The 13,279-nt window shown below is 46.5% G+C and overlaps 1 protein-coding gene across 3 annotated transcripts in view; it reads right to left on the bottom strand.

Moving 5' to 3' along the window:
* lrch1 (leucine-rich repeats and calponin homology (CH) domain containing 1) overlaps positions 1-13,279 on the bottom strand; it is a 51,722-nt gene that overhangs the window by 14,199 nt on the left and 24,244 nt on the right. For all 3 annotated transcript variants that reach the window (XM_030112061.1, XM_030112062.1, XM_030112060.1), the window contains exons 2-14: positions 9,595-9,739; positions 6,223-6,349; positions 6,028-6,133; positions 5,583-5,719; positions 4,711-4,841; positions 3,766-3,853; positions 3,087-3,192; positions 2,479-2,594; positions 1,983-2,053; positions 1,628-1,714; positions 1,456-1,533; positions 1,282-1,318; positions 583-655 (exon numbers count right to left, since the gene is read on the bottom strand). In XM_030112061.1, coding sequence (XP_029967921.1) covers positions 583-655; positions 1,282-1,318; positions 1,456-1,533; positions 1,628-1,714; positions 1,983-2,053; positions 2,479-2,594; positions 3,087-3,192; positions 3,766-3,853; positions 4,711-4,841; positions 5,583-5,719; positions 6,028-6,133; positions 6,223-6,349; positions 9,595-9,739 — 1,302 coding nt within the window. The remainder of the gene's footprint in view (positions 1-582; positions 656-1,281; positions 1,319-1,455; positions 1,534-1,627; positions 1,715-1,982; positions 2,054-2,478; positions 2,595-3,086; positions 3,193-3,765; positions 3,854-4,710; positions 4,842-5,582; positions 5,720-6,027; positions 6,134-6,222; positions 6,350-9,594; positions 9,740-13,279) is intronic.

Below are 13,279 nucleotides of genomic sequence, written 5' to 3'. Positions count from 1 at the left end.
ACAACAAAAAAACAAAATAAGGATTAGTGGCATTTCTCATCACAGACCGTCGTCACATGCTGTTAGCATCACGTTAGCATCATTAGCTGTTAGCAATAGCTCACAATGGCCAAAACAGAACAAAAACAAAGCTGGATGGTTGCTAGCAAGCTATTATGGTTCTGCTAACGAGGCAGAGGAGCGCTGAACCAAAAGCTGGGATTAGCAGGAGTTCCACCGTTCCACACTGCTTTCTGCTATCGGTCCCCTTTGGCTTCAGCTCACACCCAGACTGTAGAGCTGCTTCCTCCCTCTAATATAACTTCAGCTACCGTCAAGATTATGGAGAACAGACATGGCAGCAAAGTTCCAGATGCTTCAAACTCGTAAAGTTTTGCAGTTCAGCGATAACTTTAATTCAACCGTCGTTAAAAAGAGACAAACTTCCTGCTCATTTCAAAGTACTTCAGGCCAGAAAAAGGAAGTGCTGTATCGAGTGGCTCTGACCCACCAGGGTCGTCCATTTCCACCAAACACTCCAGACCAGCGGCAGGTTCGGTCGCCCCGGTTTCTCCCCGGAGCCTCTCTGGTTTCGACACTCACCTGACCGGGGCTTCAGGCCGAACGGCGGGCTGCAGAAGGACGGGGGTCCGCTGCCTGGAGACCTGTCGTTCCGCTGCTCCCACACAAGACACAAGGACACACCGGTCAGTCGGCAAGTCTGCTGTCGGTTCGAAACAACAGAAGCTTCAAACGAGGCGAGCGGATGAAGACGGAGACTCACGTTCTCCTCGTTTTCTACTGAAAACTTCGGAACGCTTTGGAAATGCTCTAACAGTAAACGGAGCTTCAGCTGATGGCGAGCGGTGAAGGGTGTAACACAGCTACACACACACACACACACACACACAGCTAGCTGTGACTGAGAGACAAAGCCTACAAACAGCCGTCTGTTGCTATGGTTACCTGGATTGACATACGCCACTCATACTCCCGGCACGCATGCTGGGCCTCACACTGGGCCTTGGCTAGAATCATGTTCCTCTTCTTCTGGAACTCAAACCCGGGTTCCTCCAGGAGCTGCTGCGGCACAGCGACACCACTCACCTCACATCAGATCAACACTCAGCTCAGGCTGACCTGAAAACCCACTTCCACACCGTCTCGTCCGTCTTAACCCGAAGCTTCACGCCTCTTCCTACAAACTCCCGACTGTCCTATTTAAACCGACTCATTGCTGAAAATCCCCACGAACGCCGCCGACAGCCTGACTTCAGCTCTCTTCATGGAGATCTACTGTACCTGTGGTGTGGAGGCTCCGTCGTCACTGTCCTGCCCGCTGAGGAGGAAGACAGGGAAACGACAGTGACTGGTTATCAGAGACCTGACGCACATTTACCAGAATAAAAGCCCCGTCAGGAGACCAACGGCCGGTCAGTGGCAATGAGTCCATGCAGCAGGTGAACGGATCCTTACTTGAAAGACTCGTCCACTGTGACCATCTCCACGGGGTAGAGCTGCACTCCGGACAGGCCGTCATGGTCCACGCCCGCCCTGAAGGAGCAGAAACACCATCAGCACCATCAGAGCAGAGACGGGTCCAGCCCGGCCCGGCCCGGCCCGGCCCGGTCCGGCCCGGTCTCTGTACCTGCTGGGGTCCTGCAGCAGCTCCACGGCCTCCTTCAGCTGGTTGATCATGTCGATGTGGAGCTCTGTGCCCCCTGCGACCTTTGACCTGGAACGAGGAACACATCATGTAGGTTTGATTCACGAGTCCATCTCTTCAGACTGAACCAGAAACGTGATTTAAAGTTAGTAATCTGTCATTCGTTTAAACAAGAAGTTTTACATTTCTATCATCTATAATCCACCCATCTGTAATCCATCTATAACCCATCCATCCATCCATCCATCCATCAATCAATCTATAATCTGTAAAATCATCCATCCCTCCATCTATAATCATCCATCCTTAAATCTCCTCTGCAGCAGCAGACTCTTACGTGTGGTGTGTCGTCCAGTGTGCGTCTTCTTCTATCCTGAGAGGTTCGTGGAAGTCTGCTGCCGTCCGTCCCTGAACACACACACACACACACACACACACACACCGTGAGCAGCTGGGGAGGTCACATGACCCCCAGTCAGCGTGTGAGTGGAGAACACGCGGCGACGTTACGACTGTTCCCTCCAACAATCGGACCTCTGTGAGGCGGAGTTTTGTTTTCCAGACCTTTTCTTCTGTTTTTAACTTGTTTTGTCCGTAGTGCCTCTGCACTCTCTGCCCACAAATTCAAAATGTGTTCATTCTGCAAAAGAGCTGAACACCTAAAATGTCATTTAACAGTGAGAATGTTTTAATATGTTGTTTAAACTGTGAAAAGAGCTGGATGCAGTGAAGAAGGACTCCGGCTGAAATGGCTGGAAACTCGGCTCCGGGTTAAAATGTGTTGTTTGGCGTAACGTGTTGCTGATGGAGGCGTGGGAGGCGCCAGCTCTTGCCTTGATGTAGTTGATGAAGCGAGTGCTGAGGGTGGAGTCTCTGTAGCCGAACTGGTCCTTCAGGGCCTCCGTAGGACTCTCCTCGATCAGACGCACCGAGTCCGAGTTCGGGTCGGCTGGAACCACAAAGAGCCGGGAAGGACTCCGGTTTCAACAACTAGCCTCCCACATATTTCAGCGTGCTTGGAAACATATTCACACTTCGCTGTCTTAATGATAGAAACATAAATAATCCAGTGGAGCTCAACCGTCATCAAAGTATCGAGTGTGGATGAAAAAATTAAACCATTTCTAAAAGCTCCGCCAATCATGAGCAGTATTTCAATTGGTGCTTAATGAGCAGGAGCAATGGAGCATCAAAATAAGTGTCTAATAATAAGTAGAATAATAAAATGAGCATATAATGAGCAGCAGAGCATTAACTGCTGTATCTGAGCTCCAGTAACCTGGATGTTTGAGTCAAACCTGGAATGGCTGCTATAAATAAGACGCTGTGACCTCCAGCAGCGCCGACCTCGTTGAGGCTGATTGAAGTCTATTTAAAGTGTGTGTGTGTGTGTGTGTGTGTGTGTGTGTGTGTGTGTGTGTGTGTGTGTGTGTGTGTGTACCTGTCAGGGAGCTGATGTGTTCACTGGAGTCGTCTTTACTGATCCCTTCCTCCTCGGTGATGTTGCTCATCGGAACGTTGAGACTCAGACTGTCTTCATCCGACGGCTACAACAACAGAGGACAATAAACAAACAAACCAATGATTAGCTAAGCACAAAATCAACAATAAACCAAAAAAAGTAGTGACGAATAACAGAAATAAAAAAAAACACAAAGAAACGTAAAAATAAACAGTTCCAGCCGTCCTGATCAGATCAGTCACACTGAAGGAAATCTACATTTCTGAGTTTCAGTTTCTTTTGTTTACTTGATGAAATAAACATGTTTTGATATGAATTTCCTTAAAAAAAAAAAAACATTCAAAGTTAACATTCAGAGAAAAAAAGTGCAAAAATGTGAGAAATATTTCACAACAAATGAGAACAAAAACATGAAAAAAGTAAACTTTAACTCAAAAAACAGAAAAAAAGAAGATGACTTCAGCTGCTAATTCAGAAATGTGACGATGAAATTCTACTGAATCGCCTCTACTCCTCTTTTTCATAAGTTACACTGGGATGATTTTCAAACGGAACATTAAGGAGACGTTGAGCATCTTTAAATCATCTCATCGTCAAACGAGACAGAACACAGAGAGACAGACGGACGGACGGACGGACAGATGGACTCTCTCTGTACCTCAGTAGCAGACAGTCTCTTGTCTCCGTTGTCGCTGCCGACTCCCGAGTCGCTGTCCTGCTTCTTCTGCTGCTCCATGTCCTCCACACTGCGCGCGCACGCACACACACACACACAGCTCAGGTCACACATGCTCATCTTCCTCCTCCTCTCCCTCCCACTCCTCTCCTCCTCCTCCTCTTCCTCCTCCTCCTCCTCCTCCTCCTCCTCCTCCTCCTCCTCCTCCTCCTCCCTGTTTCAGCATCTTTCATGTTCAGCTGATCGGACATGAGACTCAGAATCAAACATCGGTTTAATCTAATCATCATTTCTAATAAAAAACTTTCTAAAACAGCTTGTTTTGTTGGTTTTGGCATTAAATAGTTATTTTTTTTAAAATGCATTAAAATTTCATTATCAGTGCGAGAATTGCACTGACATATTTACCAACATTACAGAGAAGACAAAACACATTTCTCTTCATTTCTTTCCATCTTTCACTTCACTTCACTTTGTTTCAGTTTATGTTTCACTCTGTTTGACTCCATTTCTCTTTGCGTTTCACTCCCATCCCTTTGCTTTTCAGGCCACTGTTTTAATGGATAATCTAACATATCCAGTTTGCTCTCCGCCGTCTGCGGAGAGGAAAAGAGGAACTGGAGCTCAGGAATGTTGGATTTCTTATGAGGACAGACGACCATCTGGCTTCACACGCTTCAATAAAATAAACCCCATTAACCAAACTCAGAGGAGGAAACGGAGAGAATCAAACCTCCTTCATGAGAGCAGGAGCAGCCATGTTGGTACTTCACTACAGCTGGACCAGATGACTCATCCATCCATCCATCCATCCTTACATCTATCCATCCATTCAGGAGTGAATCGATCCATCCATCCATCCTCTCTGTTGGCTCTTTGAGGAACATCAGCTCTTTAGGAGAAGGCCTGGTTGCCGTGGTAACTGACCTGCCGGTGGTAGGCCGCGTTAGGCTGAGTCTCTCCATGACGGGCAGGTAGAGGGCGTCGGGCATCTTGTGGCTGCGACACGCCTCCATGCTCAGGTACTTGAAGATGTGAACTTTGCCCTTTATGCAGATCTGAGGGAGGAAATGAGCAGAACCTGGTGACTTCAGTCGCAGAGCCGCTGTCTCCGAGTCCTCCTCACTGGACCAGCGTCACCATGACAACACACCGGATCAACGTTACCCTGACAACACCTCAGATCAACGTTACCCTGACAACACCCCGGATCAACGTTACCCTGACAGCGCCCCGGATAAACGTTACCGTGACAACACCCCAGATCAACGTTACCGTGACAACACCCCAGATCAACGTTACCCTGACAACACCCCAGATCAACGTTACCGTGACAACACCCCAGATCAACGTTACCCTGCCAACACCCCGGATCAACGTTACCCTGACAGCGCCCCGGATCAACGTTACCCTGACAGCGCCCCGGATCAACGTTACCCTGACAGCGCCCCGGATCAACGTTACCGTGACAACATCCCGGATCACCGTTACCCTGACAACACCCCGGATCAACGTTACCCTGACAGCGCCCCGGATCAACGTTACCGTGACAACATCCCGGATCACCGTTACCCTGATAGCACCCCAGATTAACGTTACCGTGACAACACCCCAGATCAACGTCACCATGACAACACCCCGGATCAGTGTTACCATAGCAACACCCTGGATAAACTTTACCATGACAGCACCCTGGAACAACGTTACTATGACAGCACACCGGATCAACGTTGCCATGACAGCAGCAGCCCTCTGCAGCGGGTTGTTTCAGAACTCTGATGCTCCCTGGAGCTACGTACCTGAGCAGGTGGGCTCTGCAGCGGGTTGTTCTCCAGCTGGAGCCACTGAAGCTGCTTCATTCTCCGATAACACACCGGGATGGTGGACACCTTGTTACAGGAGAAGTCGAACCTGACCAGAGGAAGCTCCGCCAGGTCTACACACGCACACGCACACACACACACACGCACACGCACGCACGCACGCACGCACACACACACACACACACACACACACATACACACGCAATATATATATTTGTCATTAATATTTGTAGCTTTCAAGCAGGTTTGACACTATAGGCAGCTGAGAGAAGCTAACAGAAGCAAACGCTAACAGACGCAGGTGTTCATGGAGGCTTAAGGAAGAATGGGCTAGGAGAGCCACAGGCTAACGCCTAGCCACGAGCTAACTCCTAGCCACGAGCTAACGCTATGTTAAGGGGGATGTGAGGCTTGGACTCACCCTCTGGCAGGACGCACAGCAGGTTTCGCCTCACGTTGAGTTCCCGTAAAGCTCTGAGTCTGCCGATGTGACGAGGAAGAGCCGTGATCTCATTACAGCTGATGTCCTGCAGAGACAAAAACACAGAGGAGACACGATGAAGCACCAGCAGGAGACAGTAACACACCGTCAGAGTCCGTAACGGGGCAGCCTCACCAGCTCCATGAGGCCCTGCAGCTGTCCGATGGTCTCCGGCAGACTGACCAGCTTGTTGTTGCTGGCGTTGAGGACTGTCAGAGGTAAACCACACAGACAGGCGGGCAGGGAGCTCAGCTGGTTCCGACTGCAACACACAGACGTACGAACACACCGTCAGCACAGCTCAACATCTGATACCGGATTATCGATACGTATCAATGTACTCTGGGATTTTATCATAACACAGAAAAATCACAAAAAGGTAAATCAGTCTTGACACTTCCTTGATATTTTGTGAGTCCTGTGAACGTCTTTTTTTTTCTTCATTTAAATGTAATCACACAATTTTGTGAATTTAATGTATTACTTGCAACCAGAAAATCTTTGAAAATAAACCAAACAACTTGTAATATTTCAGAATAGTTCTGTTAGCGTTGACTAAAAAAGCCTGCCAGGAAGACAGAAACACAGCTTCCACCCACAGCTTCCTTTTCTTCTCATGTCGCAGCTGAAGCGCGAGAAGACGGAGGCTGGATTCGGGATGGTGAGATGCAGACATGCAGAGGAGCAGAAAACACTGAGCTGGAGAGAAACACGGAGCCTGTCGAATGCAGAAAGGCTGCAGGAAGCTGTGGAGAAGGCCGTCGACGTCCCCTTTGTGGAGGAGTGGGACTAAAAATAGAAGACGGCCCTCCGACCACGCACTGCGAGTGACACAATGGTCGGCTAATTATCGCCATCATGCATCCCGGCCTCCATGTTTCTTCTTCTGTGGCGAAACGTCGCATCTGCAGCTTCCGTCAGGAAACCCGATCAATCAGAGCCGGGAGATCCTCCACAGGATGAGCTCGACGCCATGATGATTAAACTCCTGAACCACAAACAGCTGCTTTCTGCCACTAGTGGGCGCTGCTCCCCAGTTCAAACAGACTTTCTCTCCCTAAACTGCTGTTCAGTCTTTCATCTAGGGAATAGTAACAAGTTAGCAAGCAGCCTTTGATTTGATTAACCACCTTGTTCCTGCAGTGAATCACAATCATTTATTTCTGCTATTGCACATTATTCTATAGTGAAATTTGTTTTGTTGTTTTGTTGTTAAAAAGCTCGTTATTGTTGAAATCATAAAAATCTATGAATACAATAAAAGAGCTTCAGATACAGCTTCTCTTCGATTCTTATGTTGTTTATGTTTGTTGACGGAGAAATCAGTTTGTAAAACCAAAAAAAAAAGGAACTTTAAATATGACAGCGGGACACTCAAAATTTTCACAATTGATTTTCAAAAACGGTGTAAAGGTGGAAAAATGGACCGAAGATAAAACCGATCTCAGAGTTTTTGGTAGAATTTTTGCAGAAGCTGGACTGTTTGGTCACATTTATTAATTGTTGAACTGAAATTTTTAACGGTAGACATTTCATTCAGTTTTTGGACTTTTGCCCTTTTTTTAACCTGTTTTAACATATTAGTCATGTTTTCTTTTTCATTATGTACCAATTTTCATAAACAGCTCCTGTCTGTGGCCAAACATGCGAACAACATTGCTGTCAGTGTTTCAGCCGTTTCCATAGCAACAGAAAGTTTTCAAAATGTTGCCCTAACAAGAGGCTAATCTAAAAGGAAAATGCAAAAAAGATTGTTTTTCACTTGAAACGTTAGCGTTTAAACACGGCCGTGAAGTCGTACTGATGAATCTGAAGCAATGAAGTTGGATTTAAAAGACCAATCAAGTTCCAGTATGAGAGCAGGTGTGGATCGAGGAGGCAAAATCATACACTACACCATACACTCAATAGGCAAATGTAAATTAAGATACAACTGAGATGTTTTTCATTACTTAAAACTCCTGCATGCATTCGTCACAAAGGCTTTGCTTCTGTTTCGAAGCACTTTGAGTCATTTCTTCCACTGAGTAACCACGACACATTCATTCTACTAAATTTAAATCCTCCTCAAATATCACTGAACTCTGTCTTGTGGGAAGGTTTCATGCTTCTGTAGCGGTTAAATAAATATGCAAATTAAACTGTTTATATTCTGAGAACAGACAAAAAAAAGAATAGAAATTCAGAGATTCATGAAGCTACAAAAACTCTGAACTAGACTGTAAAACCCCTCCTGACTCAACACACACGCACACACGCACACACGCACACACGCACACACGCACACACGCACACACGCACACACACACACACACACACACACACAGGTTTTCAATAGCTGCTCTTACGCCAAGCAGAAGTGATCTGATTACATGTTGTCATGTAAACACTTCTATCAGATTAGGCTGGTCCAACTGAACAGCAAAGCATTATGGGATGGATCCACTGGTCCACATGAAGCCACACATCACGGAAACAGGGCAATCTGCTCTCCACCAGAGGAGGATGTAATCAGAGTAAATGAAAAGTCACTGTGAGAGTGGAGTTTGCATGTTCCTCCTATATGTGTGTTTTTCTCCACACAACACAAACACATGCTGGGTGTGAGTGTGTGATGACTGGAAGCCTGTACAGAGTGTACTCTGCTTCCACCCACAGACGGCTGGGAAAGGCTCCAGCTCTGACTCTGACACACACACACACACACGCACGCACGCACGCACGCACGCACGCACAATACATGGATTTATTTAATGTCCTCCACAAAGACAACTAGTCCCACACATCCAAATCTGGTCGCACACAGACACAGACAGACACACGCGACGAAGAAATAACGTACAACTTTAATTATTTGTGTCTTTTGGAGCAGAATATGCCCCTTTCCGTGTGTGTGTCTGTGTGTGTGTGTATAATTGATGAATCAGCTTTGTTTTAAACAGCACAAAGACCACAGTCCTGAAATAAAACCTCCTAAAATAGCAGCGCCGCCCTCCTCTGGCTCGTTGTCGCTTCGGCGCTGCAGCTCGTTAAAAAAAGACTAAAAGCTCCGGCAGCTCTTCCCATGTCGTACCTGTCATTTCACTTCGGTCTATAAACCTTAGCCTAGCATGAGAGAAGGAGCTTCGCGAGCTGTACTTCCACCTCCTCTCCACATGGAAGCCTGATGTGACTTTAGCGGAGATCATTCTAGAAGCAGGCAGTCTGGAGCAGAAGCAGAGGACAGAGGCTGACACAGATTCAGATGAGGCCACTTCAAAAGAGGATCAAAATAAATCTGCTACACAGAGGAAGGAAGAGAGCCCTTCCTCTGCACGCCTGTGTGTGTGTGTGTGTGTGTACGTGTTTGATTCCATGTGCATGTGTCTGTATACGTGTGTGCAGTGCATGTATCTTGGACTATGTACCTGGCTGAAGGTGTGTGTGTGTCTGTGTTTGAGTGTGTGTGTATATGTGGCGGTGCACACGCATGTGTCTATGTATATATGTGTGTGTGTGTGTGTGTACCTGAGGTTTAAGTTGGTGAGCGACTGCAGACTGATGACGGTGTCTGGGATGGTCCTGATGCAGTTGTGATACAGGTTGAGTTTTTCCAAGGCGACCAGGTGGCAGACCTCTGAGGGGACGTCGGTCAGTCTGTTCTTCGACAGGTCTGTGAAGAAAACACACACACACACACACACACACGTCAGCGGGATTCAGGACGTCACTTCCTCCTTCAGCTCCGCAGCAGCAGAATCAGCCGGAGAGATGAGCAGCGGCCTGATGGGCGCCAGAAACGTCAAAAACAATGACTTGACGGTGTAGTGAAGGCGGAGCGTCCTGAACATTTCCTCTGCTCACTGCAGCCTCAGCGCATGTTGATTCAGGACAAATCCACCGAGCGGCGCGTCCTGAGCAGGAAAAGCATGTTTCCCAGGAGTCCATGAATGTTTTACACTTCTTCTGAGGTGTTCTGCCTCTAATCTTAATGGAAAATCTTAATAAAACAGACAGAGCGACATTATTAGCATTACATGGGCTGCCAGAGCTACGTCAGTCAATGTGACTCAGTTCGGATTAAATTCAATCAGTAAGAGGAGGAAGATGCTGTATAATCTGGACGTTTGAGGAGGAAGATGCTCTATAATCTGGATGTTCGTCCCTCTCAAAGAAGCTGATTCATCCTCTGATGAGGAGAAGAAAGCGAAATAAACTTCGACATGCAGGAAGCTGTCAAAGCTCAGCTCAGAGAGGCTCAGTGGTCATAATGATTTGGCTGAGAGGTCATGTGGACATCAGGGGGATTATTAGTTTCTATGATTCACATTATTCCATCACTGTTGGTCTCAGGAAAACAGTGCAGCTGACTGAATCTCAGCTCCGAGCAGGAAGTTAGCTCGTCACACACATTAGTCTGTAGAGGTTTACAGTCTGTGGTCATGTGACTGTAGATGAAAGAATCGACTAACGCAGATATTAAAACACACAAACCACAGAACCATCTGGAACCACGAGATGTCACTCTGACAACATCAGACTGTTCTAACAACTGAAACACTTTTCAATGAGCAGACTGTAAGAAGCAACATGAGACCCACAGAACTGGCTTCATGACGCTTCGCAACGAGTCAACAGCAGAGTGTGTGTGTGTGTTCACAGAGCTTCAGACAGTAGAGATGCTTTGTGTGTGTGTGTGTGTGTTCACTGAGCTTCAGACAGTAGAGATGCTTTGTGTGTGTGTGTGTGTGTTCACTGAGCTTCAGACAGTAGAGATGTTTTGTGTGTGTGTGTTCACTGAGCTTCAGACAGTAGAGATGTTTTGTGTGTGTGTGTGTGTGTGTGTGTGTGTGTGTGTGTGTGTGTGTGTGTTCACTGAGCTTCAGACAGTAGAGATGTTTTGTGTGTGTGTGTGTGTGTGTGTGTTCACTGAGCTTCAGACAGTAGAGATGTTTTGTGTGTGTGTGTGTGTTCACTGAGCTTCAGACAATAGAGATGTTTTGTGTGTGTGTGTGTGTTCACTAAGCTTCAGACAGCAGAGATGTTGTGTGTGTGTGTGTGTGTGTGTGTGTGTGTGTGTGTGTGTGTGTGTGTGTGTGTGTGTGTGTGTGTGTGTGTGTGTGTGTGTGTTCACTGAGCTTCAGACAGTAGAGATGTTTTGTGTGTGTGTGTTCACTGAGCTTCAGACAGTAGAGATGTTTTGTGTGTGTGTGTTCACTGAGCTTCAGACAATAGAGATGTTTTGTGTGTGTGTGTGTGTGTGTGTTCACTGAGCTTCAGACAGCAGAGATGTTTTGTGTGTGTGTGTGTTCACTGAGCTTCAGACAGTAGAGATGTTTTGTGTGTGTGTGTGTGTGTGTGTGTTCACTGAGCTTCAGACAATAGAGATGTTTTGTGTGTGTGTGTGTGTGTGTGTGTGTTCACTGAGCTTCAGACAGTGGAGATGTTTTTTGTGTGTGTGTTCACTGAGCTTCAGACAGTAGAGATGTTTTGTGTGTGTGTGTGTGTGTGTGTTCACTGAGCTTCAGACAGTAGAGATGTTTTGTGTGTGTGTGTTCACTGAGCTTCAGACAGCAGAGATGTTTGTGTGTGTGTGTGTGTGTGTGTGTGTGTGTGTGTGTGTGTTCACTGAGCTTCAGACAGTAGAGATGTTTTGTGTGTGTGTGTGTTCACTGAGCTTCAGACAGTAGAGATGTTTTGTGTGTGTGTGTGTTCACTGAGCTTCAGACAGTAGAGATGTTTTGTGTGTGTGTGTGTGTGTGTGTGTGTGTGTGTGTGTGTGTGTGTTCACTGAACTTCAGACAGTAGAGATGTTTTGTGTGTGTGTGTGTGTGTTCACTGAGCTTCAGACAATAGAGATGTTTTGTGTGTGTGTGTGTGTGTTCACTAAGTTTCAGACAGCAGAGATGTTGTGTGTGTGTGTGTGTGTGTTCACTGAGCTTCAGACAGTAGAGATGTTTTGTGTGTGTGTGTTCACTGAGCTTCAGACAGTAGAGATGTTTTGTGTGTGTGTGTTCACTGAGCTTCAGACAATAGAGATTTTGTGTGTGTGTGTGTGTGTGTGTGTGTGTTCACTGAGCTTCAGACAGCAGAGATGATTTGTGTGTGTGTGTGTTCACTGAGCTTCAGACAGTAGAGATGTTTTGTGTGTGTGTGTGTGTGTTCACTGAGCTTCAGACAATAGAGATGTTTTGTGTGTGTGTGTGTGTGTGTTCACTAAGCTTCAGACAGCAGAGATGTTTTGTGTGTGTGTGTTCAGTGAGCTTCAGACAGTAGAGATGTTTTGTGTGTGTGTGTGTGTGTGTGTGTGTGTGTGTGTGTTCACTGAGCTTCAGACAGTAGAGATGTTTTGTGTGTGTGTGTGTGTGTGTGTGTGTGTGTTCACTGAGCTTCAGACAGTAGAGATGTTTTTTGTGTGTGTGTTCACTGAGCTTCAGACAGTAGAGATGTTTTGTGTGTGTGTGTGTGTTCACTGAGCTTCAGACAATAGAGATGTTTTGTGTGTGTGTGTGTGTGTGTGTGTGTTCACTGAGCTTCAGACAGCAGAGATGTTTTGTGTGTGTGTGTTCACTGAGCTTCAGACAGTAGAGATGTTTTGTGTGTGTGTGTGTTCACTGAGCTTCAGACAATAGAGATGTTTTGTGTGTGTGTGTGTTCACTAAGCTTCAGACAGTAGAGATGTTTTGTGTGTGTGTGTTCACTGAGCTTCAGACAGTAGAGATGTTTTGTGTGTGTGTGTGTGTGTGTGTGTGTGTTCACTGAGCTTCAGACAGTAGAGATGTTGTGTGTGTGTGTGTGTGTGTGTGTGTGTGTGTGTGTGTGTGTGTGTGTGTTCACTGAGCTTCAGACAGTAGAGATGTTTTTTGTGTGTGTGTTCACTGAGCTTCAGACAGTAGAGATGTTTTGTGTGTGTGTGTTCACTGAGCTTCAGACAATAGAGATGTTTTGTGTGTGTGTGTGTGTGTGTGTTCACTGAGCTTCAGACAGTAGAGATGTTTTGTGTGTGTGTGTGTTCACTGAGCTTCAGACAATAGAGATGTTTTGTGTGTGTGTGTGTGTTCACTGAGCTTCAGACAATAGAGATGTTTTGTGTGTGTGTGTGTTCACTAAGCTTCAGACAGTAGAGATGTTTTGTGTGTTTGTGTGTTCACTGAGCTTCAGACAGTAGAGATGTTTTGTGTGTGTGTGTGTTCACTGAGCTTCAGACAGTAGA

Source organism: Salarias fasciatus, chromosome 16, assembly GCF_902148845.1.
Source record: "Salarias fasciatus chromosome 16, fSalaFa1.1, whole genome shotgun sequence".
NCBI lineage: Eukaryota > Metazoa > Chordata > Actinopteri > Blenniiformes > Blenniidae > Salarias > Salarias fasciatus.
Note: the sequence above shows the minus strand (reverse complement) of the source record. Positions and strands in the feature narration are given on the sequence as shown.